Source organism: Barbus barbus (assembly GCF_936440315.1).
Source record: "Barbus barbus genome assembly, chromosome: 41".
In the NCBI taxonomy this organism is placed as follows: Eukaryota; Metazoa; Chordata; class Actinopteri; order Cypriniformes; family Cyprinidae; genus Barbus; species Barbus barbus.
In genome coordinates, this window is record NC_136719.1 from 14,542,517 (window position 1) to 14,570,356 (window position 27,840).

The following is a 27,840-nucleotide window of genomic DNA, read 5'->3' on the forward strand; positions in this document are numbered from 1 at the left end:
CAAGTGTGACCACATCAAATTTTTACTCGCACAGTCTCAAAAAACGGTCGCAGTCTAGAGCCCTCAGCCCTGCGGGGGTTATCTGGGTTTATGATGTCACTAACCCGGAATTATTTTGTTGTAGTCCCTTACCAGCCGTTCGCTGTAGGCAATGCTATGCTAATTCTGTAAGACAATTTCTCCCTTTGCATTGAACTTTGCAGATATTGTTTAAGCTCACACAGCTACATTACACACTAACAAAAGTTAAAAAGGTGAAATCATATTATATGACCCCTTTAAATAAACAAAAGCTTGGTCACCGTACACTAACAATCTTTATGTAATCTGCCGAGCATGATCAGTTTTACAGGAGAAAAATAAAATAAAAGAGGAAAGCTCTACTACTTACTGACTTGAAATGGGTGAATACCAATAAGAACTGTAATCAATTTAGTAGAAAGCTGATTAACATAATATTCTTCATTGTAAGTGGGAAAAAAAAAACATTTAAAAACATCTCTGGTTTCTTTTTATTGGTACTGTAGCCTTTAGTGATGATTTAATACAAAAAGAAAAGGCAACAAGAATCTTTAAATACAGTAAAGGTTGACTGGGTGATAAGCAATGATGAACGACAACAAAAGTATGTTTACCGTTACCAACTAACTAGCCTACTTAATTTGAAATCAGTATCCGTTGTTATCAACCACTTAAAAACCTTGGGGATCACCAAGACCGCCAAAAACAAAGCTATCACATGCCATTACATGAGCATGTGGCTTGAGTCCAAAGATCCAGAACTGAGAATTATCCTACTATGACAGCCTTTGTCATTCTATGATGAATTTACCAGGTTAATGTACAATGTTACAGTTTGTACAAGTTCTAAAATATCTTTTAGAAGCATCAACATGCTAAGAGATGTTTAAATGTAATTTATGTGCCAAACAGATAGTCCTGACTTAAACTCACGCTACTGAGCCAAAGTTGCTGTGTCAGGCTGGTCGAGATGCTTAAACAAATAAAGCAATGACGGATAGTGTCACAGAGCCACAACCTACAAATGATTTACTCGCCTATATATTAATTTAGCCTATGCATATTTCATAAAGTATGGTAACACTGAAAAACGCACATTTTAAACCGCACATAAGAATTTTGTACATATTCTTTAAAAGAAACAAAAATGCAATACTGCAGTTTAAGTACTAAAAGCTGCACAAACATGGCCCAACAATAATGATGATCTGTATGAGGCCGTTGTGAGCTAGTTGATGGGACAGTCACTTGGCCTTTTCCTGTCAGTGCTGCTTTGCCACTAAAAAAAAAAAAGTTACAATGGTGTATCTTTTGCATCCATTTTTATGTCTTGTAAACATAAATGTTTGATTTTCTGTGATGAAATCAACATTGCTGTTGCAAATTCTGCTGCTTTTTTCAGAAAGATAATGCTATCTAGCTGGCTAACAGATGAGGTTTTGATGAAATTGCAAAAGTGACTTGTGGTATTCTTGAAAGCTCTGTTTTAATGTGCATCATATGCCATCATGTTCTAGCAAAAGTGTGTTTATAATTTTAAAGACTATGTAACAACATAATATCCAGTTTGTTTCAATTATTTTTTAAAACTCAAAAGAAGTTTTGACTTTCAACGTTTGGTAAAAACAAAATACGCCAAAGAGGACAAGAAACTTTTTAGTTACCAATATTCTCTACAATATCTTTTGTGCTCAGTAGAAAAAAAAAGTCTGGAACAACTTGAATTTATTTTTTGGGGATGAACCATGCCTTTAACATATAAAGATTTTATTTTAAATGTACTGCCATCGATATGCTAAAGAGATGCACCAAGATTCCTTATTGCACTTACCTGCCACTGCCGCTGCTGCTGGTGCTGCTGATAGAGTCAGAGCTAGAGGAACGACTGCGGGATCCTGAGCCACTACGGGAGCGTGCCAGCTGCGCTGCTTGACTCGGCAGCCTCTGTGGTGATGGATTGTGTGATTGCGAAGAGTGTGGTGAACGACTGCGACTGTGGTGGTATGTCCTTTCTCCTCGTCTTCCTCTTTCTTCTCTATATAAATCCCGATGGACCACACTGGCGAGTGTGAAAGCTTCACGGGCACGGGGCTCATAGCGAGTCTCTGTAGTCTCAAAACGAGTAGGGCTCCGGCTTCGTGAACCATAGTAGACAATGCCTCCCGGTGTTGAGCCGCCACTTCCTACTCCAGCAGCGCTGCTACTGCTTCCACCAGCACCGCTGCTTCCTGCAACACTCCCTGCAACACCTACACTGGCCCCTGATGAGCCGCCTCCAATGCTGCCACTGGCAGAACTAGCACTCCCGCTAGCTCCACTGAGGGCCCGGTCCCTAGAGTCTCTGTAATAATCAGTCTCATAGTGACGTTGGCGATCGAAACTACTGCTGTTGCTGCTGCTACGCTCATGGTGTCCATAGGCACTGTGATCGTAAGACCGCTCCCGACCCTCCGCAGCCCTACATGACAAGGAAAGGGATGGAGGATGGCAAAGAAAAATGGAAAGAATGAAATGAATGTTATTTTCATCCCTGACAGGCATACAAGTCAAGTGACATGCGTTGAAGAGTGATTTAAACAAAACATAGACTGCAAGTGCATGTTGGAAAGATGCTGTCTTGGACTGTCTTTTATTGTAAAATTCAATACAAATACAGATACCAGGTCAGGACAACTTGGACTTTTTTTGTTTGTTTGTTTATTCATTTGGGATTTTTCTTTTGCAATTTACTATTTTTTTGCATTTCTGAAATCAAACTGAATCCATACTGAAAACAAAGGGGAAGAAAATAATGCATGACTAAAAGTCATGCATGCCATGGTCAGTCACATTCCAAGTTACACAGGGTACAGGAAGGAAAAAAAAAAAAAAAAAAAAAAAAATCAGGAGATTAATTTACTTTACAATTTACAATTTTCTAGATAAATAAATTGAACTATTTTGTATGCATAAAACTACAGTTTTTGTTGTTGTCTTTTATAGTGAGAAATTGCAATTACATTACCCTTAGAGATGACCAATTAGATTATTAGTTATTTTCTTCTGTATTACCATGAATATAATAAAGCAAATATGTCTTTTAATTAAAAATTCTAGACAACCTACTTCCCTTCTATGATAGAATGACATAACCGTGTATTACTGCTTCATTTTGTGATTTAATTAACTAAAGGGAATGAGGTTTCATGAATACAACGAAGTCATTCTCAAACAATAAAATCAAAGCCACAGGTTATAAAAACTCATTAATTTGGAATAAAGGTCTTTTACAATAATACGCTCCAACATCATTTGTTCTGGTCAAGCTGTAGAATAATAATTCATGTGGAGAGTGACTCTAAATCACGTTTTTTTTTGTTTTTTAAAGAGGAACAAGATAAACCCCAACAAAAAGGAATGAGTAAAAGGGACGCCATGACACGCTAAGCTCTATGCTAGCTTCACTTTAATAGCAATTTTGAAACACTTGAAGACTTTCAGTTTCAGTAGCCCTTTTCAAACTATTAAAACATAACTGCAATCATTCCACAACCCTTTTATGAGTCAAAAACCTAAATATATTTTTAAATCACTGAGGGAAAAAGCAGTAATATTTTCATTAGTGCTTTCAAATGATTAAACGCATCCAAAATAAAAGTTTGTTTACATAATATGTCTATACTGTGTATATTTATTATGTACATATAAAGACACACACATACAGCATGTATTTTGAAAATATTTACATTATTAAATCATATATAAATATTTAATATACAAACATAACATTTTTCTTAAATATATGAATGCATGTGTGTGTATTTATATATGCATAATAAATATGCACAGTACACACACACATATATTATGTAAACAAAAACTTTTATTTTGGATGCGAGTAATCGTTTGACAGCAATAATTTTTATATTTTAAAAATTATATACTGATGAGTTCTCCTAATTTTATAGAACACATAACGGTTTTAAAATCAGTCAATCTACCAGCCGGTTTTTCAATATCTTACAATGATAAATCTTTGGGTATTTAAACTTATACAAATTATCAAATTGCAAATAAAAATTGTTTCATTTACTTTTTCAAACTTGAATAGTCAAGTGTGTAACAGAAAATATTAATACCCAATAGCCTAACATATGAGAGGTAGTCCATAATATTACAACCACGGTTAAGAATTGTTCTTAGGCACGACAAGGAGTGTACCTAAAGTCTGGTTAATCTAGCAACAGAGCTACCAACAGTTCCATTATTAATAATGATAATAATCAAAATAAACTAATATTTTGCAAAGTTATACTGACCACTGACCATTAGTAACTGCATGGTTGCCAAGCAACATAGCAGATTTACACATTAATATATTAGCTATTTATAATACAAGTAAATTCTGTCATTTTTAATCACTAAAAGGTTGAAACGCCTGACAAATTCCATTAAAAGCTTAAGATGCAGTTTCTCCAGAATAAGTATTTGTTAGCCCTGACAGTCAGTGATAGTGAGCATGTTGCAACAAATCTGACCTAGTTAATTTAAATAAGTTTGGTTTCCATTAGAAAAAGATGCTTTCGTTTAGTGAAGCCAGCTGTGTAACTTGACTGTGATCAACCTTTACAGTACATATAGTCCACTCCTGTAATTTCCACAAGAACTGACAAACAGTGGTGACACATTGCATCACAACACTCCACAGCTCATTTGCCATCTCCTTCATTTTCATAGAGCTGTTATGTGTTTGGCTAGCTTTGCTGTATTATTTAAAGTCATTTGAACCTTTTTTTTTCTTGATAAGCCTCAAACAATATTCAAATTATTCACGTAGGTAAGCAGAGAGGCAAAAAGCCAGGGAGTGTGAAAAAGAGTGAGAATCAGGAAAGGGACAGCAAAGTGAGGTAAAAATCTGCAAATGCCAACAAGCTACTAAAAACAGCCTGTTTAACAGCTACATCTGTTAGTGGGAGATGGAAAAAAAGACAAGGGATCAAACTAGGGGTTAGAGAACAGCTAAAATACACAGGGCAGAACATACCAACCTTTTCAGACAGCGGTAACCCGACCTACAATTCCAAATACAATTTAGGGAGACAGAACTTTGTGAGCAAAAAAGGGGGATAAAAATGTAGAATGGAAAAATGGGAAGAAAAAAACAACGAAGTAATCCTTATCTTTCAGGATCCAACTTAATAGTTCGGCCAAAAAAGAATCCATGCATCTTAAAAAAATAAGTCAATATCAATATGGGAAAAGCGTATGGAGGTAAAAGTCAGGAGGTAGAATGTCCAACTCAGCTCAGTGCAAAAAATCAGACCAAAAACAGGCTGGAGAAAGAAGTCCAAAAAGATAAATCCATAATGTTGTTCTTCATACAGCATTACTTGTGTTCTTTATTTTAATTAGTCCTTTGAAACGAAATGTCTCTGTAGATGTTTAAAAAATATGAAAATATTAAATTTTTCTGCATGATGCCTCTGTCCTTTTAAATCCCTTTTCAGTGCATTAAAAAACAAATAGATTCAGTTATTTGGAATCTTATCCCACCACCTCCTTACAGCTGAAAACAGTTCATTTCTCTGATATCCCAACAGAACAAGGTAGGTACCAATGTTCTAATCGCTGTGAATGGTAATAATCCAAGTCAACTCTGGAAAAAAATGGGCATTCGATCAATGTTTTACAAATCCCAGTGGAATCTTCATTGATGTTTGGAAAAAGAGATCGATAATCCATTGTCTTCGGAAAGGTCCATTAAGAGAAACCGACTTTCTTCTTAATTGTAATGTATCCATAGTCTGCTGTAGTCCCAGATCCATTATGGGGCTTTGTAATCCAGTGGCATATTTCACATCCAAACCGAGATGTCTTTAGCCCAACAATAGCAATACCTCCATGCTTTACTGTGTGGATCCAAAAATCTGTTCTTTCTTCAGTATATTAGACCAACTGCTACTTTAAATCCAATTTTTTTTCTTTGGGATTTAGAAAAAAAAAAGCAAAAATGAATTTAAATGGTCTAGAAATAAGTCATGAATAAATAAAGATATTTGCTCACTGCGTTTCTGTCACATTCTACCATGTTGATCAATGGCAGAAGTCTCCCATGTAATTAAAAGGCAAACCCTAACACCACAAATAATCCCGAAAAAAAAAGAGAAAAGAAACCGTAGTGATAGAATATCCTTGTCATTGGGTAGTATTAATCCAGTGTGATTAAGAATCCAGAGAATACCATCCAGAGCGCTCCAGATCATGGAAAGAACTGATCCTAAACCACCCATTTCAATAATCCAATTACCAATCAATGGGTCTTAATTGATCAACACCGTAATCGTGTTACAATAACAGAGCAAAAACACATGATGTAACCCATTAATCCACCTTGGGCGGGACAGTACTCCAGAATAGGGCAATTCCAGGTAAGGCTGCGGTCACGGTTTTGCACTCACTTCCAGAAATCCCAGAATATTTTGATATCCGAAACATGCCCTGGATTCTCTTCGCAGCGATATCCAACTCTGAGAGAATCCGCATGCAGAGGCACGCTAATCTCTACATAATGATAATGAATTTTGGTGCATGTTCACCATGCTTTGACAAACTTCAAAACTGGTTCGCTTTACACGGTGAGTGATGACAGACCTCAACCATCAAAGCGTGATGCCCAAATTAATACCCTCCAGTGTGTTCTCTTAATTTCCCTCATGTCACCCGCCCCCAAAACAATAAATTAGCCCAATTAATGACGGAAATAACTGGGAGGGAGAGATGAGTTACAAGAAACGAATGGTTCCCCTGCCTTCAGAAAAATGTCCACTTACCCGTCTAGTCTGCGTTCAAAGCGTCCCTCTCTGCTGTGGAGTGACACAGGGGGCCCATACACAGGGCCCCCCGCCCCCCTTGTGAACCCTGAAACATCCCGCCCACGAGTGGCTACGGACAGGCTATCATCCAGGCCTCGAGCTGCACTGGGAATAGTTCCTGGCTCATTGTAATCGGTCCGTAGGTCCCTGTCTCCCATCTTGTTGATAGAATTATGAGCTTTCTGAGCACTCTTAATGTCCACAAAATCCACAAAAGCTGCCACTCCACCCTCCGATCCACGTTTCGGGAGCACCTTGACACTCTCCACACGTCCATACCTAAAAAAGCAAAAAAATAGCAGAAAAGGTATTTAATTGCAGCCAACACAAATGCATTGCATGATACTTGCAATCAATTATGCTGATATGAATAACCATCATACATATTGCCAATCCACAAAGGGCAGATTAGATGGTGAAAAAGCCTAAGTGAAAACAAACCTGCATGCCAGTCATTTGTGCAATATGTAAATAAGGCTATTCAAATAAAAACAGCCTGCCTTCTGCATCATCACACGAAAATGTACCACTGTATGAGTAGCATCAACCATATGCCAGTAATATCTCCTTTCATTTGAATACATCCAATAATTATGAAAGGAAAACAAATATCAGATTTTGATGGCCTGTTTCTGGTGCACCACAGAATTGCATAATAAACTAAATAGCATCTTGCTGCACAATATGTATATGTGAATGCCAGAATTCAGTCAAATCATTCAGGCTTGAAACGTCATTACCATGTTTTGATCTGCTCTATTTACCTCTTCTGGACATGTTGTTTAATAAATGTAAGTTACATTCATTTTTACAGTACAATTCTTAAAATATGGTGCTTGTATAAGCCTCATGTAAATATACTATACATTAATTTGCTGTCAATCATCAAACAAATAAACAAAACAGGTGTGCATGGGGTTAAAACAACACTTGGTAGGCAAAATATGAAAATGTGTAATAAACAATAGGCATTCAAATGGTTGCTCTAGGTGAGCAGCTGTCTGACACACCAGTTCTCACACTCACTACACAATCTCAGTCGCCATTTTACAAAGCTATTCACACTGCTTATTCATTCTCGCGTCCCCCATCTTCAATAAGTACCTCTGCCGCACTGACCTGAGCTTTGACAGACACCGTACACAAATCACTTCGGGGTACATAAATGTGTTCCATTTATTTATATAAATCTATATATCTGTATTTATTTCCTGTATACAACAGAAAACTATTTCTCCTTTAATATTCCATCACAATTGATAATGAGCGTGTTTTAATTTGGTTCCTATTCAAGGGGCGACCGTTATTACCACAATTCAGACCTAAATAGACAAGCATGTGAACAAAAGCCTGCAGTTGAGACAACAAAGCGGTTGGTCAAACATGAATAAATTATTTACACAAATTGTATCTGTAGGTTCTCTCATACTAGTGCCTGCCTCCCTGTGTGCTCGACTCGCAAAGTAATGCTATGTATTGTTATGATGTTCAGCCTAAAGATTTCCAGCACAATACAGGCTATACAACCAAACAAAAACAACATTATGATGAGTTCGATCACACCTGCATTTTTCAAAGACTACGTCTGTGTTGTTTTGATTGTATTTGTGCAAATATGTGCCTGACAGACTATATGCATACGTGTAGGTAATGAATGTGGTCAATAAAGTCGTTATACAGCCTTTAGTCGATGTCAATTCTAGATGTATAGCGCTTTTTACACTAACTTACATTGTTTTAAGGGGAAAAACATGTCGTTAATGTTTGTAATACCTTTGTCTCATAGAGCTGGGCGATAATATAAGTTAGTTAACATTGTGCGACGATATAAACAATCATGTAGTTTAGACTAACGTTAGTTTCGCTTTACATGACTATATTGTATGTTTGCAGATAAAGCTGGCTATATTTAGATATCAAGCCTTTTATAGAGATGTATGCGATAGTAATTTATGTTTTGGGACGATATAAACAATCAAGCAACCGACTTTAAAGTCATGTGAATTGGTGTAATAGACGATATTGCGATGCCACTGAGGGAGTTTTCAGATGTTATTCAGATTTAGTTACGCTTCCACCCAAAGCCAGGTTGTAACTTGTAAAAACGATAGGCTACCTCGCATTACCTGAATCCATACAGGTGAGAAATTGACATTAAAGCCCTCGGGTATGTGGGTGGCTTTGAACGCAAGATGCCTTTTAACACTGAATATCATGCCTTGCTGCCATACTAAACAAACATGTGAGTATATTCACCTCACCACCATACACAAACTTCTGGCTGACAACTTAACGTAAACGTCATATTGGTGCAGGAATAGGACCTGCCGCCACATGTTCACAAACTGACATGAATGGTAATTTGCAGGTTGATCCTGAACATTTTCGGACAGAAACTCGTCTTGAAAGTATCCCCTGCTATTGTTTGACTTCTCCTAGAAGCAGCCACTGACGGTCACCGCTCGCCTGACATTCATCACATCTGAGCCGAGCTCAAAACAACACCCACTGTAATGCTTATAGTAGTACAGACAGCATTTAGCCCATTCAGCTCGATCGCAGTATTTTTTTCTACGACCAAGCAACAAACGTTACTACCTTTCAATAGTGCTACTGACATCTGTGTTGCAAATGAACGCAAATTGAAGCTAGCAGTAATGCAGCTACAACGCGCTTGTATGCGACCCTCCGTGCTAATTAGCAACCTAGCGACGACTGCGACTCTCGAAAGCTAACTCACTAGCCAGCGTACGTTAAGTGACCAAAACAACCCAACTCAATAGCAGCGTTGCTGCGAAAGTTGTGGCACACGTTTAAGGTGTTTAACTCTGCACCGGTGCGCTGCTATTGTTTTCCCCCAAACACTTGAACGAAGCACATTGCTGGATGTTGTCTCGCTCTCAGCAAATCGTCACTTACCGTTTGAAGTGCTCGATAATTTTTTCCTCTCGTACATTTTCTGGTAAATTCCCCACCCATAAATGTCTGGTTTCCCGGACCATACTGCGCTTTGGTGTCCCCCGATCATACAGAAGATTTTACTGAGTTAAATCCGGCTGAATGTGTGTTACGGTGGGCGAGTAGTTCCTCTGACTCGACACTACGCTTGAAAGCCGTGTTGACTACGAGAGCCTCAACCTTGCTGTCGAGGAGCGCGCTCCGGTTCATCACGAGATCGCGCATATGCAATGAGCACTCGGAATACCACATGGATCAAATCATCGGACATGGCATATTATTGTAAATCACTTTGAAGTGTTAAAATGTGCATATACGTTTGGATTAATGCCCTGGTTTAGGTTGCAAGGTAAAAGTCAGACTTTGTTGCCTTTGCTTTAGCATGACATTTGGCAGCCTGTTTGTAGAACAACACTTTAAAAACGCAAGTTAATCATAATCTTGGGGTGTAAAATGTACGAGACGTGGTTTACCGCAAACTCTTTATTCATGAGTCAGTGGCAGGACGGTGTTGATAGTATCAGGCTACTAGCTTCAGTACTGCTAATTTGTATACGTTTGCACATCCATTTGTTTTCCCAAAATCCAGGTGGGAACAGTCTGTTTTATATACAACTCACAAGTCAAAACATAATGAGATCCTCTGTACTCGGGTGAACTAATGCATTTAGTGCAAAAATAATTTAGTCAACTGGATGATTCTCCTTAATGATAGTTCCGTCTGTATTTGTGGGAAGTCAGTAGTCGGACATCTCCCAGTTTCAACTGCAACGACAATGTCTTTAACATGATTAGTTAATTGAAAGGACGATGTAATCTTAATAATTAAGGACAGTACAGCCTGTTAACGATTAGGATCAAGTGTCCTATATGTAAATAAAAGCTTATTGTGGCAATTAAATACTGTCTTGAAGAAACACCCAAGATAATGCCCAATCATGTAACATTTCCTTATTAAAACGAATATTTGTCTTTTCCAACTATGCACGAGGCGGATGATTTGGTTCACGCATGCGCCAGAATGCGGCAAAACAGGGACCGCAATGGATGAATCGCGCGTGCGCTTTTCACGCCCACAGAGTTTTGACAAAGAGCGATCATCACAAACCCTCTGAGTAGCAGAAAATTCTGGAACTTGTGCTGAAGTGGAGCAGTTTCTCACGCAAGCCACATCTTCAGATTCAGTCTTGAGCTTCTACTGGAATTGCACGGACTTTCTGGATCTGCCTAAATCTTTAATATTTATGGAATAGAACTAATAAAATGTAATTCTTTGACAGTTCTTTTGGGATTGGATGCACGTTGGATGTACAAAAAACGCACTTTAGGCCTAAACAATGTTTTATGTTATACAATAAATGAATCCCTGGATACTTGGACAACAAATGTGCTTTTTTTCTTGCTCCTTAACACAAGACGGTGTGGCAAACTTCTAAGGACGTGAAGACTTTTATTGCTTTACTAAATTGATAAGAATAATTGTAATGTATTCTACAGAGGAAACGACGGGATTGTAAACAAAAAAGTGGCAGAATGTGGAATGCGTTTGAGAGAAATGTTTTGTCTTTGTATGTTTGAGCGCTTTAAATCGTCCTGGAACAGCCTCGCCGTGGAGAATTAAACACGTACAGATTGCATTCCAGAGCGATTTACGCGTCACAAACAGATCCCACACACCATGTTCTCGAATGTTCAGTTGTTCATTTTGGCGCCAGTTATCGAAAGAATTTTCTTTGAAATATGACGCCATTTTGAGCATAACCTAGTGCAGACAAAACCCAGCACAACAAAAGAAATGACAGCGCCGCGGCCATTTTGTTTCCAGTGGAGCTATTTTGGGGTTCACTTTAACTTCTTTAGCGCTTGGCTGCTTCCAAGGAATTGACGGAACTAAATTGTTACGGGCTCAGAAATGTTAAAAGACAAGACGCAATTATTTAGCGAGTGTAATTGCTACTTTGAACTGTTTTTGTTGTTTTAATTGTCTTTATTATAATGCCTGGGTGATCCTGGCCAAATTTGTTACTGTTCCTATCCAAGATAATCAAAATGAATATTGCTTGCTATATAAATAGGCCTATAGGTGTAGAGGAGATGTAATTCACCATATACATACAGATACTGAATAGCTATATTTATTATTATGGTAGGCATTCATGTTTTTTTCATGCAGTACTAAAATGCTAAGGGACTAAATCAGCTTGAAATGTTTAGAAATTGAAAGGAACATATCTCTTAAATACTTAAATGTAGCTACTCTTTTTTTTCATACAAACCACAGACAAGGCCGTAACCAGGGTTTGAAAATTAGTGAGGTCCGAAGTAAGGTGTTAAGAATTGTGCTATAATAACACCCACAAATGTACTACATATAGCCTAAACTTCAAAATAGACAGACATGTAGATGATTGTGAAATATTTTTTATTCAATATAATGTTTTACATGTTACAAACTATTTACAGGCTATTTGCTATAGTGTTTCTCTGTGTGTGTGTGTGTGTGTGCGCGTGTTTGTGTGAGTGTGTGTCTTTCAATTTAGGCTTTTTTTTAAGAAATACATCTAATGTATTTTGCCGGAACCTTTTTGCCATTCTACACTCTCTCTGTTCTGTCTGTTTTGGAGGATAAACATTGTTAAATTAGACCTTCTTTATTGCATCACAATGGGCTATGTAACAATACTGATTACTGTAATAGATTTCCATAATAAACATTGCTATATGGATAAGTAATAATAACTTTGGCTGTGCTCTAATGCAGTGGTTGTCAACTGGTTAGGCCATTGAACCCACATTTTACCATGGACATTAAGCTGCGACCCTTTTTTTTTTTGGAAATTGACACATATATATATATATATATATATATGCCGTCTGAAAATTTCTTCTAGAATGATAATTTTTATCAAGCTCGTATATTTAAGTTCAGTAATTTCACTTAAATGACAATTAAAATGACCTATTAATTGACATTTAAGTGAAATTACTGAACTTAAATATACGAGCTTGATAAAAATGACCATTCTAGAAGAAATTTTCAGATGGCACTTAGAGGCTTTTGCACATATATATATATATATATATACATATATATATATATATATATATATATATATATATACACACACACACACACACATACACACTGTATATAAGAAAATGCACATACTGATGAGAATGAGGTATAAGGTAACAGGTAAAGGTAAGGTAGCAATTCCAAAACAGTTTTTGTTAATAAGTTGGTATGTGATGAGACCACAGTCATTTAGAAATACATTACAAAAAAACACAGTGAAAATAAAGTGGCATTTTGAGGGTTAAGGTCTGTTACCATGGTAAATTTGCAGTGTAATTGAAGAGTGCGCGCAACCAGCACAGTATGACTGACAGGACTGGAAAGTTCTTTTTTTTTTTTAGGTGAGGGAATTTTTATTTTATAACAAGTTATAAAAATAACGTTAGAATAATGACACCGACATAAAACTTGACAACATCTCATTTGACCGTAGATACTGAATGAGGAAAAAGCGTTTTTCTCAGGTAGGCCTACTGATAGAAGAGTCAACCGCTTTCACGCACGTCTTTCAAAATAATAGTCTAGCGTCAGAAAAAACAGAATTACGTTTGTTGTTTCTTTGACTGCACACTCCGCGACCCACTCAAAACGTTTTTGCGACCCACCAGTTGAGAAACACTGCTTTAATTAATGTTTTTTGATGACTTAAGGTTAACTAAAGAGCATGAGACGTCTGCTGGCCAGTAACGTTAACGTTATTTGGCATAGTAAGTTAGCCTATTTCATTCTGTAACAAACAGATTTGTATTATGCTATTGTTTTTGATAGTGTTATACATTTCTTTTAGATATTAACGATGATCACTGCGTTTGTCTTACCGATTGTGGTATCTTCCTGTCAGCAATTAAGTTACAGATTGTCTATAAGCTTTTTTTATGAATGTACAATGTTGCCAGATATTGCTACGAAAAACAAGCAATTACAAAAAGAAAGAAAAAGATATCCGAAATAAGTTCAAAGCTTGTGTTTTGTAAATAAGAATATATCACTAACACTAACGTTCAACTTTCCACTTTATAAACGTCCCAAAGTGTCACAATAAATTGGAAAAACGAGTCAAAAACACGTATAATAGGTGGATCTGGCAACAAACGGAGACTGCACCCGCGCTCTCACTCAACGCGCTCTCAAGCCCCGTTCACTGCGCTAGCTTCTCGCAGCAACATGAATTGCAAACACTCATGTGATATGAGGTGGTTTAAACGGCTAAATAATCATTCAGAGAGCTTGAGATTTTATTTTTGAATATAAAAAAATGACCGAGGTCCGGACCTCGGTGACCTCATAGCTGGCTACGGCCGTGACCACAGACCCTCATGGGATTGTGTTTACAACCTAGATTGTACTTTGCAGAGATGTGTGTGTGTGTATACATATAAATATATAGGTCAAGTTTGTTTTCATCCAAGCCTAGTCCAGTTTCCTTTCGAAATTCCTTAGTTCTCCCCGATTTCCAGGTCTTTTTAATGGGCCTTTAGGCACGTAGGTGACATGCTGTGAAAATACAGTATGTTATTACATTTTATACACAAAATCTTATCTACTGAATGCCTTGGGGATCAGATGAAGAGATAAGCATATGCAATCAATTATTAGTTCAAACCTGATATATGGCTTCCAAAAGGTCTTGAGATGTAAACAGGCATGCAGCTTCACCAGTGAAGCAGATTAAAACATGGAGTACATCTGACCAGCTGCCCACTGTAATCAGTAACACAAAAAGCCCACCCAGTCGCACAACAACTGTATTGAGAATCTGCTGGCCAGGCGGATGATGTCGATCCTCTGAAAGATTGATTATATACTCATTATTAGACTCAAATGATGGCCAGTTTTGCCATGAAATGTACAATACTGTTAAAATGTTGGGGTCAGTAAGTATTTTGAATAAATTAATACTTTTATTCAGCAAGGGTGGATTAATCAACATATCAAACATACAATAATCAACAGATTAATTATATAATTTCAAATAAATGCTGCGCTTTCAAATTCCAGTGAATAGAACTGTGTTAAAACCATTACATTTTGCCATTTGATTGTCTGCCATTTGATTGTCTTACCATTCATGTACACAACCAGCAGAGTGTAGCAGATTGTGAGTGGGGTCCAAAATCTCAGAGCCTCAGCGGTTGATAGAAAGTGTTGGTTTATGTTTGATATAGCAGCAATTCCAGATACACTAAAAGTTATAATTAGGGCACCGCAGAGCCAGGATAATATAGAACTGCCAGTGGTTAAAAGTCCAATGCAAAGTCCACAATAGCGCTGTGTACTATGTATTGGATACATTGTATTTACATGTCGCCATACTCTGCTGCACCGGCTTGCCAAGAACCAGCTCAGTCCAACTGCAAGGAGCAGGCTTAGCCAGCCTTGCGGTGCCCCCTCATGGAGGAAATTAAGGCTGCAGGTTAATGCACAGCCCAAGGAGAACTGGCACTGGACAAGCTGCAGTAATAATGGGTCAATTATTGAGTCCTAAACAAAAAGAAACAGAAAATTTTATCTAGAATGATATCGAGTTGTCATGCACAAATATATGAAATGTCACAAATAAATTATGCTCGTACTGATCCTCCTGTGATCCTTGCTGAAATGGCTCTAAGAGAGAACTCTAAAACTACTAGTGATGCAACGCGAGACCCCACAACTGAAAGAACCACTGTTAGGATCCAGAACTGAATTTTCTCTGTTAGTCCACCATTTAGTCTGTTCCGTCGTTTAATGTCTGTTTCAGGATCTGCGATACTTAAAAGAACAGACAAGTGAAATGTACAAAACATCAACACAAAAAACTGTCATATCATATAAATATTATATAGATTATATCAAACATTTATCATCTTCAGCCATACAGCATAGGTTAAACAACATAGCACATATACATTTTTACCTCTGTGCCTCAACAAACAAGTACGTTTTTAAAAGGTTACGAAGAATCCAGATTCCACAAGCACCCACAAGCCCTGTGATTAACATAAGCAAGATTATACCAAAAGATCAAACTATATTTATAATAAATAATCCATTGTTATCAAAATTATATCAGTAAATTAACTCCTTTATTATTGAATATTTGTGACAGAATGTTCTTTTCATGACTCACCTTGTAAAACACTATGTAAAGGAATAGCACTTGGTGTTAGCCAAGTAGGAACACTTGGCAGAAACCGAGAAATGAAGGACAACATGCCTATGTGAGAAATTGTTTAATGCACCAATGATTTGTTAACATAAATACTACTCAAATTGTCCACACACACACACAAAACTAAATCTTAACAAATCAAAATCATCAACATTACCGACCTTATTTTGTTATTTTCAGTTGCGTTGTTTGCTAACCTCACTCACGTATAACCTTTATCAAGTGCAGATATGAGAGTTGGAGGTTTGGTAGCAAAGTCTCAAAGGTCGCTTAGGCCTTAATCAGTTTTTACAACTGTATGGTTTATTTCTCTACAGCCACAAATTTGTAATATTAATGTATTACCATAATTATTTCTGAGGCCTATTTCTGATTCAAAATTGTACAAATATTAAATTATAAAAAAAACAACAACAACAATTTCTGCCCTCTGCTGGGGATTATTTTCATTTCCGTTAACTGATATCGTGTACTTTCCAGAGATTTTATGAGGGGACTTGAACTTTACACTGCATTCAAGAGCTTTGAACAGTCAGACTAGTACATTAATATTACAGTTTGTTGCCCAACAATGTACAATGTACTTTATGAGGGGAAATAGAAACATATATGGGATTACATAGTTAATAATAATTATTTATTTAGGAAATTGTAATTCTGTTTTCTGGACTAGAAAACAAATACACTTCATTTCGATCTGTCAGTTCTTCCTTTCACCACCAGAGGTCACCATCTCCCGTCCTCCCGGACTCCATCTCCCTAAACTCCACACACCTGTCACAAACCACACACACCTGTCAACTATTACACTCATTATTACACCCCCAGCTGTTCCCCATTGCCACAGACCATATAGGCTGTGTCCAAATTCAGGGTCTGCATCCTCGTTAGGATCCTTCCTACCCGGTTGAAGGAGGAGGGATCCTCCGACGTCCGCAAAACCCGGAAGTCGGTGTTTGTGAATTTGGACAGCCTACCCTTCTTTCAGTTCCCTCCCTTAGCGTTGCTCATATCCTGTCGCCTAGCAACCGTGACAGCGCCAAGCAAGAAGCGGGAAAATGGACAAACAAAGAGTTATTCTCCTCATTTTAATTATTTTGGAAGAAATAAAGCAATTAAATACTTTCTTTGCTCGTTGTCGGAGAGTTTTTTATATCAGACTACAAGACAGTCACATCCAGGTAAGCCATTATAGCCTATTTTTATTTGTTTTTAAGTATTCTACTAATTTCTCCTACAAATTCATTGAGCCGAAGCATAAACTTTAGCTTGTTTTGTCAGAGAAACTCCTCTCCCACTCCGCAACCGCTCGCTTCGTCCGCCATTACGCTCTGCCGAAAAGAATTATGGGATAGGTAGGACGGGAAAGGATCCACCACATCCATCCTTCCAATTCGGGGAAAAGGAGGACGTATTTGTGGGCCGCATTTGAAGGATCCTACGAATTTGGACAGCCTTCGTCGCGGCGCTGTGACGTAACATCCTTCAAATGAGTACTCCGAAGGATGCAGACCCTGAATTTGGACACAGCCATATTCTCCTCTCTCTCACCACTCTGCCTGGTTGTATTAATTGCTGTAATATCGGTACTGGTTTGGACACATTCTGATTTATAATGAAATGCGCATTGGCAGACTGCACACTTTTCGTTGTGACTTGCTTTATGTGAAACACTTTCCTATCATAAGTTATCATTTTCAGGCTATGCAAGATGTTAAAATTAAACCCTATAAAAGTAGCATTTATTTGGAATAACTAAAAAAAAATGCATATCCTTCTGCGGTGTGTAATAAAGTGTAATGACAACTGGATTTATAAGCTTATGACAAAAAAAAGACGCAATATGTACTTATTTAAAACATTCATTATATTAATTTTATTTTTACAGTAAGAGACTGAATAAGTCTATGCTGGTGGTGAGAATGAATTTCAGGTTAATTTTTTCTTGTAACTTATTTCAAAAAGTGAAACTTTCGTATATTTTAGATTCATTACATGCAAAGTAAAACATTTCAAAAGTTTTTTTTTTTGTTTTAATTTAGATGATTAGAGCTTACAGCTCATGAAAGTCAAAAATCAGTATCTCAAAATATTATAATATTTACATTTGAGTTTCAATAAATGACCATTTCTACAGTATAAATTCCAGGTATCTCTTGTTCTTTGAAACCACAATAATGGGGAAGACTGCTGACTTGGCAATGATCCAGATGACGAACATTGACGCCCTCCACAAAGAGGGTAAGTCACAGAGCGTCATTACTGAAAGCTGTGGCTGTTCACAGAGTGCTGTATCAAAGCATATTAAATGCAAAGTTGACTGGACGGAAGAAATTGGGTAGGAAAAGGTGCACAAGCAACAGAGATGACCGCAAGCTTTAGAATACTGTCAAGCAAAGCTGATTCAAACACTTGGGAGAGTTTCACAAGGAGTGGACTGAAGCTGGAGTCAGTGCATCAAGAGTCACCACGCTCAGACGTCTTCAGGAAAAGGGCTACCAAGCCACTTCTGAACCAGAGACAATGTCAGAAACATCTTACCTGGACTAAAGAGAAAAAGAACTGGACTGTTGCTCAGTGGTCCAAAGTCCTCTTTTCAGATGAAAGTAAATTTTGCATTTCATTTGGAAATCAAGGTACCAGAGTCTGGAGGAAGAGTGGAGAGGCACAGAACCCTTGTTGCTTGAAGTCCAGTGTGAAGTTTCCACAGTCAGAGATGATTTGAGCTGCCATGTCATCTGCTGGTGTTGGTCCACTGTGTTTTCTGAAGTCCACAGTCAACACAGCCATCTACCAGGAAATTTTAGAGCACTTCATGCTTCCTTCTGCTGACAAGCTTTATGGAGATGCTGATTTAATTTTCCAGCAGGACCTGGCACCTGCCCACACTGCCAAAGGTACCAAAAGCTGGTTCAATGACCATGGTGTTACTGTGCTTGATTGGCCAGCAAACTCGCCTGACCTGAACCCCATAGAGGTATTGGTGCATTGTCAAGAGGAAGATGAGAGACACCAGACCCAACAATGCAGATGACCTGAAGGCCGCTATCAAAGCAACCTGGGCTTCCATTACACCGGAGCAGTGTCACAGACTGATTGCCTCCATGCCACGACGCATTGATGCAGTAATTCATGCAAAAGGAGGCCCAACCAAGTATTGAGTACATAGAAATTAACATACTTTTCAGAAGCCTGACATTTCTGTTTAAAATATCCTTTTTTTTATTGCTCTTATGTAATATTCTAATTTTCTGAGACACTGAATTTTGGGTGTTCATTATCTGTATGCCATAATCATCAAAATTTCAAGAAATAAAGGCTTGAAATATTTCATATATCTCTGTGTAATGAATCTATATAATATATGGGTTTCACTTTCTGAAATGAGTGATATAATTTTTTTTTATAACCTTTTTCATGATATTCTAATTTTTTTAGATGTACCTGTATATAATGCTTGTTTTCTGACATCCACACGTTCCAGCACAGTGGCTCTATCCTCCCTGCAGCAGATGGCGCTACTGTGTAACACTTTGGCTCACTAAACGGCTCTCTGACGCGGTAGAAGGAAAATGTGCGTTAGCTTGTGGACTGAGGGAAGCCCCTAGTTAGCCAAGAGTGGAAACATGGATGATGAGGAGGTCGCCGACAGCTGGGAAGAGGCCGCCGATAGTGGGGTAAATATGCAATAGCTGCGCTTTCCTTCTTGCTTCCACAAACTGTCTTTTCAATGTAGACAGCCTCAAGTGGAGCATTAGGGTGATTCATACCACCGGCCTCATGCTAGCGCGCTAGTCACGCCTGTATATTTAGAGTTGGGCGGTAGGCCGCAGTTAAAGGGAAACTGGTCCCAAATCAGATGTTGTGTGATATCTCTTATTTTAAACAGTGGGTAATATAGAGGCGATTTTGAAAATGGCAATTGGTGAAGCGACACGTTCGTAAAACAATTAGTTTTCTCAGCAAATGATTGCCTGCTAACTAATGCTAGTTAGCCGGGGCAACTTCTGGTGAATAAAAAGGGGAAAATATTTCTTTGCCACCGCGTAAGAAACCAAAGATGGCTGCTGAATGGGCTGAGACCTGTTGGATGTCGTAGAGAAGGGAACTATGTTTGTTTTATATGTGCAGAATTTGATGAGTAGATTTTATGCGGAAATACGATTTCAAAGCAGGGCATATCGAGGTGGGATAGTCTCCATTCAGACAGTCAACAGGCGGTTTTCACAAGTTTTCAATTTGTCTTGGGTTCTGTTGTAAATGATACTGTGGGACAACGTATTTGCAAATCCACGTCTTTATTTATTGAAGTATTTGTAGTGATTTAGGTGGAAAATGGAAGGTTTATCTCAAAAAGCTCGGTTCTTATAACTTTCGGTTAGTTATACAACGGTGTGGATCATGTGAGCGATACTATTGTTTTGTAGATGCATTTAAAAGAATTGTTCACTCAATTAAAATAAAAAGGGAAAAACTGTCGTTTACTGGCATTACTGACCTTTTTTCGTCTGTAGAGCAGACGAAATAGATGATGCGAGGCAAAATCCGCTCTCAGTGTCTCCATTCACTTTCATTGCATTTTTTTTTTACAGTAGAACGAGAGTGAATCCTCACTGTGATCGTCATTCTGCCTAACATCTCTGGTTGTTTTCCGTAGAAGAACGCAATTCATAGTTTCACAACAAAATAAGAATGAGTAAATTACATTTTTCTTAGTTTGGGTGTGATGTTTCTTTAAATATACCCTTGACAGAAAAAAAAGTTCATTAGTATTTCATGTGGTATTTCTTTACTCATTTATATAGGCCTAGAGAGAGAGAAAGAGCGTGCAATATGTTGACATGCATCATGGCTGCTCTTTTAAAATGTGAGACTTTTTAAAGATTAATGTCATCATTTGTCTGGCAGCAAGGTCAACGCCCCAGCCATTAGGTTCTGTAAACACATCTTTCCCTCAAGTCTCTGTTTAGAAAAGCCTCATATTGTCTACCTACTCAAGCAGCACTCTGCAATTCGGCCCTGTCATTAATTTAGCCACTGGACTAAGGATATATAAATAACTTTGTGAAATTGAAAACTTGCTGCTGCTTCAGAGGCCACTCCTTGAAGCGGCCTGTCTGTACTGTTTTATAACATTACTTGATGCTACATTCTTCCAGTAGAAGTGTTCATTTTTTTTTGTATTTGACTTAGGAAATGGAAAGAAGACTAGAGGAAAAGCTTCGAATCAGTCAGAAAGAAAGGTATGTCTGGTCATCCTTGAGCCCATATTTTGCTCAGTGTAGCTTGTTTTACTCTTAATAATTTTTTGTTTTGATGCTCTTCCAGACTTTCAAGTGGCAGTTCGAGCCGTTCTCCGATGAGGACAGCGATCGTAATCCAGGACGACTCCCTCCCCGCAGCACCCCCACCTCAGATTCGTATTTTAAAGCGACCCTCCAGTAATGGATCTTTAGGATCATCTGTGACGCAGACTCGGCCCTCCCCACAAGTAAAATCGTTGGCTCAGCGAGAGGCAGAATATGCAGAAGCCAGGAAGAGAATCCTTGGCAGTGCTACTCCTGATGACACACCACAGGAGAGACCCAATTCAGACCGGTAAAATACTGACACACTAAATTTTTATTTTTTATAATAATGCATAAACTTTTCCACACATTCCCACCCTGAGCTCTGAGACTGAGGTATATAAGCTTCTGTAGAAGGCCATAAGTGAGCATCATAATAGCTGAGTCAACAACCTCGATTAATATTGTGGATTATGGGAAGATCCTTAATATGTGTGTATTACTACTATAGCATACTACTGTAAAATTGATCAAAAGTGACAGTGAAGATTTTTATAATGTATCAAAAGATTTCTATTTCAAATAAATGTTATTCTTTTGAACTTTTCATCAAAGATGGAAAAAAAAGTATGACTGTTTACAGAAAAATATTAAGCAGCACAACTGTTTTCAACAAGAAGAATAATAATAATAAGAAATGTTTCTTAAGCACCTAATCAGCATATTGCAGTGATTTCTGAAGGATATGACGACACTGAAGACTGGAGCAATGGTTGCTTAAAATGTAGCTCTGCCAGCACAGTAATGAATTACCATTCAAAATATAGCTACTAAAAGTTAATATTATAATATTACTGTCTTTACTGCATTTTTGATCATATAAATGCAGCCTTGGTGAGCACGAGAAAAGGGGTCATCGGATGCAAAATTCACTTTACATGTTGTTTGAACATAAATGCGTGTTGGAAGTGTGTGTACACATCCACCCGATTATGATAAAAATCCACCCAGTGGTTTTTTTAAATCTCCTTCCGCAAATCAGGCTGTTCTGAGATTCATGTCAGAATGTAGTTCTACACAGGCCTGTCTTACCTTAGACCCGCCCTGAGTGAGCTGAGAGCTGTTCGACATTGTGTTGAAGACAAGAATATCTCCAATTAACGATTGAGGTGTTTTGTTTTCTTGAATGTAAGGTCAAGAGAACCTCATCTCTTGACCTTACTTTTTTTTTTTTTTTTTTTTTGCCCACGTCGCGTGGTTTTTAAAGCAAAAACGTGTGAATGGCCCCTCAGAGTTATTTAATTTTAAAGGGGGCATCGGATGCCCATTTTCCACAAGGTCTTCATGAAACGTCTGCAACTTATGTTGGTTAAAAGTCCTCTCCCTTTTTACCTTGTCAAAAACAGCTATGATCATAGTGACCTGTTTCGCTGCTGATGATCAAGTGATGAGTTACTGCTCACCCCGCTCCTCTCTTCTGTTTTTTTTGTGTATTTGGTGGTGCATTATCATTAAAAGCAAAACTAATCCACTGCATCCTCAGTGGCTCTCATGAAAAATTAAGACTCTTAAGTTCACTTTTACATCCAACTACGAAACAACTGCATTGCTTATGAGACATTGTTTTCACTACAAATAGAGAAAATAGAGGACAGCGCATAACTGACTGAGGGCTGAAATATGCTAATACTGGACAGTCAATTTTTGATAATTCAATAGTTAAACAACACTGCGTCGTCAGCGTTGGTATTGTATCAGACTTTTACTGATCAGTGTGCACTTAACATTATATGAAATTCAAGTTCAAATGGAGTTAACAAGGTTTTTGACCAGCGAATGACGGCGATGGAGTGTTTTACCTGTCAATAGAACGGTAACTTATCTGAGACAGCAAGTGCATCGCATTAAATGCTTTCATCAACTTTTACAGGTTATATAACATTTATGGTAGCTATGTGGGCGCTTGGCCAAAATCTCAAATTAAGCGCTTATGCACAGGATATTTAAAACGTACAAAAGGCTTTCCTGTAGCTCAAATTGTAGAGCATGGCGCTAGCAACGCCAAGGTCATGGGTTCGATTCCCAGGGAAAGCAAGAGCTGATAAAATGTAAAAACTGTAACTTGAATGCAATGTAAGTCGCTTTGGATAAAAGCGTCTGCTAAATGCATAAATGTAAAAGTATATTGGCTAGACAGCAAATAACCTACTTTTCCGCTCTTCAAGCACACAAAAACATTAGTCTTTACAGACAGTGTTTGAGTAAAGAAAACGCTGTACTATTCAAACCTCTATTTATTTACGCTTTCATTGCGAAAAATCTGAGATCTGTCTCCTCCAGGCTGTGTGCGGCACATCAGTCTGAATGGAGGCGGGGTGAAGTTACGAGGTTTCGCTGAGAGATGATCCGAATGGCGTTACAAAGTTTTACTGACAAGCTCTTTTTAATGCTTATTGGTTAAACATTTTGGATTTTGACCAAATATATTCAATCTTGATTTTTGTAAAATGTTGCAACAGGATGTTTAAAAATATTTTGTGTGTGAGAGAGAAATTACAGTTGTGGACATAAGGTAAAAAAAAAATACCTTAAAGTAACTATAAATGAGCATGTAATGCAAATATCTTAAAAAGAAAAAAAAGTGAATAGATTTTATCATTGTAGGGTGGTTGGGTCCACACACTAAGACACGTTTATATGCAAACACCATGTAAAAGTGAATTTTGCATCCAATGTCCCCTTTTAGAAAACTTAGAAATCTCTGTGGAGACTTCCAGAACCAAGGCTGAAGCCATTTTATTTATGAATAGCTGCTTTAAAATATTATGCCAAAATGCTTACTATATTTTTGATTGTACATTTTACATATTGTCTATCCTCAATAAGATCCCCACGTGGAAGCAGCCATACACTTTCAGAGGAAAACAGATCAGGAAACCATGTGGTTCGACAGCCAGCAGGTCCAGATGGTACACAAGGCTTTCACCACCAGCGCAGATAGGAATAGCAGCCTTTCCTGGGAGAACGGGAGCGGTGATAGTGGGTCTCCCAGAACACTGTTGAAATTCAAATCATTTTTATAAATATCTAGGATGTGGGATGTTTTTCAAATAAGTATAAAACCCTCTCGAATCCAGCACGGTATGTGTGGAATGTAACGGGGGAAAGAAACATGATGTCGAGGAGCGGATGGGGAATGTTCCCCGCTTTTACACTGTGATGAGGACCTCGCTTCCGGACACTGCTCACTGTGATGTCCAGCCCCCAGCCCTCAAAATCAAAACGAAAACGGAGAGAAATGAAACCGAACTGCAGAACTATTGTTCCTTCCTCGCGTAACTCCAGCTGTCACTGGCAGCCAGCCTGTCATGTCAAGCCCTCTGAAGAGACATTTGAAACAGAAGATAACAAGTGCTGGATGTGCTAGAACCGATGAAAGGATGGTATGAGGCACCAGCTTCCTTCAGCAATAATTCTAGAAATATCACTAATTATTCAGACCTCCCTTCCACACTTTTCTCTCAAGCTTTTGTATTGCTTGTGTTTGTCTTTTGTTTTAATTTTGGTTATTACTGGCTCAGTCTGCTAATTGCCATGTTTTTAAATGGGTAAGAGACAGTGAGGGTATGTTGTGGAAACTCAAGATGACGAAGTTCTTTACTGTTTACGGTTATCTATTTTTTTTTTTTTTTTTTTTTTCCTTATGTTGTTTTACTCATGGGTCTTCCTCTGACTGTCCTGATTTCTACATAAAGTAAAGAATAAAAACAAGAACTAGTAGAGAATTAAATGAGTGCAGCAAATCACATTTTTAAACAGTTTCTATGCCTTTTATATGATTTAAAAAGGTTATTTTCAGATCTGTGCATTTCAAGTGAAATCCAACAGAAAGATGACTTGTGTAAATATTTGTTGTGCGGGGAAGAACCGAAGGGAGTGGAGGGGTGGGGGATTTAACTGGTTCCCCTCGCCTCATTTCTTCAAATCTGCTGTTGGCCATTTTCTTTTTTTACTTATGTAGGAACTCAGGTTGTTGTGAGGAAATCTGAGCGAATGAATGAAGTGTGTCAGTGGATAGGTTTTTAACTGAATGATGGTGCAATGTAAAGCTAACATGAAGTATGGCTTCAAGATCATTTGAAAAACACCTCTATGACTGGATTACAGAATATCCTATAAGAGATTATTTAACGTTTATTAAAACCTAAGAGAAAAGTGTGTTGCACCGGTGGCTTAACAACACAATTTTAATGGAGTGTTAAGTTGACCTAGTTGCTTTGGCTCTTGCAATACAATGTATACATGAAGAGCCATACTACCTTCCTTGACTGTAACTCCCTGCTTTTTAGTTTTATTTCCTTCCTAAACCTTCCTCACCTGTACTATCCACAAGTGATATCTCTGCCTCCTGCAGTCTATGGAAATACCCTTTAATCTGATATGTCATTGTTCACCTATTGTGCTGTAACAAATCAGACCAGACGGGTTTGTCATGGCCTGCCTGAGAATACAGAAATCTGCCTGTAAATACTTTTCAAAATGCCCATTTAATAAAGACTTTTTAAATAATGTCTCTTGGGATCATTTTTCAAAATATTTAAACGGGGGAATTTTTACTTTTGCCTCTAATGGCATCCAACGGTTTGCAGGTGCATTACACATACTAGTCCTCTTCTGGTAGCAACTGTCAAAATTGGGCTGGGTGATATGGCAAAACATTATCATGATAAAGGTTTTCATATCAGTCTATAATTATAAATGTCACCGTAAATTTTAAATCTTTATCTCATTTTTATGTGGTGAAATGTAATTATTCTGACACTTATTAAAACAAACCACTGGTCTTCCATAGTAGCACACAGATCATGATAACCAGTTAAAACCACACATAGCGCCTCAATACCATGCTAAAATATATCTATATGGTTTCTAGGTATTTGTATGAGAAACAGTAGTCTAAATACATTTAGTATAAATGCACAAATGCTATATCTTAATAAAAAATACTTAATTTATATTCCCTAACTCCTTTAATACATTTAATTCATGTCTACATTAAAGGAGTCATGACTTTTGATATATTTATTTTTTGTTCCTTGAGGTTTACTTATGTTAATAAAGTTTTTTTGCACAAAAATATAAATAAATGTGGAAACATTTTTATTTTCAACCCTCATTCTGACCCTCTCTGTAAAACGAGGCTGGTCAGGAATCAGCCACTGTTATGATTGGCTAATGTCAATACATAGGAAACAGTATCAACGCCCTCTTGCTATTGCATGTAAATGTTTTGACAACATGATCAAAATTAAAATGGTAATTTTCAGACAAAGCATTATGAAATCATTTACTTACGGTTTGTGATGCAGCTGCAGTCAGATCTAGTACTGCTTCATCTTTCAACAAATGTTTCTTTGTGAACTCTCCATGATACTGTGCCTCATTTGCAAAACAACATGCCTGACACCATCCGGGATGCCATTAAAAGTAAACTATCCACTTGTTCATTACGCTGGGTCTGGGATCCTTCTGATATCTTTACAAAGACGCGAACGAGCGTTCTTTCATAACATTTGACGACAGACTCAAGCGCGTGGACTGAACGCGCCAAAAGTGAACGCGCATCTGTATACTGTATCCAGTGTTGACAAGACAGCGGCTGTGATTAGAATTTCTATTTGCTTTTGACGCGACCCGACACTCGCATTCAGCGCAATGTTGCCAACTAAGTTTCAGGGGAAGTTGCTAAAGGAGGGTTGATTTGTTACTAAAAGTTGCTAAAAAAAAAAAAAAATTTATATATATATATATATATATATATATATATATATATATATATATATATATATATATATATATATATATATATATATATATATATAAAAAAAAAAAAAAAAATATATATATATATATATATATATTTTTTTTTTTTTTTTTTTATTTATTATTAAAGCTCAAAAATCAAGAATATAAAACAGAATAATACAACCATTAACATAAAAATGATAACAATAATAAAGTAGAAACAGATAAGGAACAGGAAAAAAAAGAAAGGGTGGTGTTTAATAAATCACAAACTGAAAAAATAAAATTGAAATTTCTAAAAGTTGCTAAATGACATTGCGGTCATTGTGGGATGATATCATTACGTATTCATGACGCAACACAGTAATATATGTTAATTTAGATTTGTTCATAAAATAATGTAAATGCATAATATAATATTACAATTTAAATAACTATTTTTACACACAACTGATTTATTGAACACACATTTTTTATAATTTTAAGGTTTTTTATTAGCTACTAAATCTGAATTCTTAATTATTTTAAGTGGTGTATTAGTAGTTAGCTACACTCTAAGAAGAGTCTGTAAATGAAAGAATATGAAAGTATTTTCTGTATTGATTTTTCACAGGGTTTTTTTCCTGCATTTTAAATTGCACGTTGTTTTTTGTGTTTTTGGGTTACAACGGATAATGGATGTCCCGGAAA

At 37.3% G+C, this 27,840-nt stretch overlaps 3 protein-coding genes across 4 annotated transcripts in view; 1 reads left to right on the plus strand and 2 right to left on the minus strand.

Moving 5' to 3' along the window:
• Window positions 1-11,204, minus strand: part of LOC306860616 (msx2-interacting protein-like) — a 32,190-nt gene extending 20,986 nt beyond the window's left edge. Inside the window, exons 1-3 of one of the 2 annotated variants that reach the window (XM_079402397.1) lie at window positions 9,792-11,204; window positions 6,831-7,151; window positions 1,853-2,479 (exon numbers count right to left, since the gene is read on the minus strand). In XM_079402397.1, the coding sequence (XP_079258523.1) occupies window positions 1,853-2,479; window positions 6,831-7,151; window positions 9,792-9,874 (1,031 nt within the window). In that variant the 5' untranslated portion in view covers window positions 9,875-11,204. Of the gene's footprint in view, window positions 1-1,852; window positions 2,480-5,048; window positions 7,152-9,791 lie in introns of both variants that reach the window. The other variant, XM_079402398.1, reaches the window with a different exon arrangement.
• Window positions 11,205-14,215: 3,011 nt separating this feature from the next.
• Window positions 14,216-16,287, minus strand: LOC306860400 (transmembrane protein 82-like). The gene is made up of 7 exons (XM_079402074.1): window positions 16,219-16,287; window positions 16,016-16,102; window positions 15,803-15,875; window positions 15,480-15,657; window positions 14,970-15,387; window positions 14,510-14,691; window positions 14,216-14,400 (listed from the first exon to the last, which is right to left on the minus strand). The coding sequence occupies exons 2-7, from the start codon at window positions 16,098-16,100 to the stop codon at window positions 14,317-14,319; spliced, it is 1,020 nt and encodes a 339-aa protein (XP_079258200.1). The 5' UTR covers window positions 16,101-16,102; window positions 16,219-16,287; the 3' UTR covers window positions 14,216-14,316.
• Window positions 16,288-19,604: 3,317 nt separating this feature from the next.
• Window positions 19,605-25,914, plus strand: LOC306860618 (SUZ RNA-binding domain-containing). Its single transcript, XM_079402400.1, has 4 exons — window positions 19,605-19,734; window positions 21,251-21,300; window positions 21,386-21,655; window positions 24,232-25,914. Exons 1-4 carry the CDS (start codon window positions 19,684-19,686, stop codon window positions 24,344-24,346), a joined length of 486 nt encoding a protein of 161 aa, XP_079258526.1. The 5' UTR covers window positions 19,605-19,683; the 3' UTR covers window positions 24,347-25,914.
• The last annotated feature ends 1,926 nt before the right edge of the window (window positions 25,915-27,840 follow it).

Coding starts and splice junctions, on each gene's coding strand:
- LOC306860400 (XM_079402074.1), bottom strand. CDS start 16,100: ATGTTGTCCTTCATTTCTCGGTTTCTGCCAAGTGTTCCTACTTGGCTA. Junction 15,388..15,479: donor CAAGGATCACAGGAGGATCA/GTACGAGCATAA, acceptor CTTTTTGTTTAG/GACTCAATAATTGACCCATT. Junction 14,401..14,509: donor TTTTGGAAGCCATATATCAG/GTTTGAACTAAT, acceptor GTATTTTCACAG/CATGTCACCTACGTGCCTAA.
- LOC306860618 (XM_079402400.1), top strand. CDS start 19,684: ATGGATGATGAGGAGGTCGCCGACAGCTGGGAAGAGGCCGCCGATAGT. Junction 21,301..21,385: donor CGAATCAGTCAGAAAGAAAG/GTATGTCTGGTC, acceptor ATGCTCTTCCAG/ACTTTCAAGTGGCAGTTCGA. Junction 21,656..24,231: donor GAGAGACCCAATTCAGACCG/GTAAAATACTGA, acceptor ATCCTCAATAAG/ATCCCCACGTGGAAGCAGCC.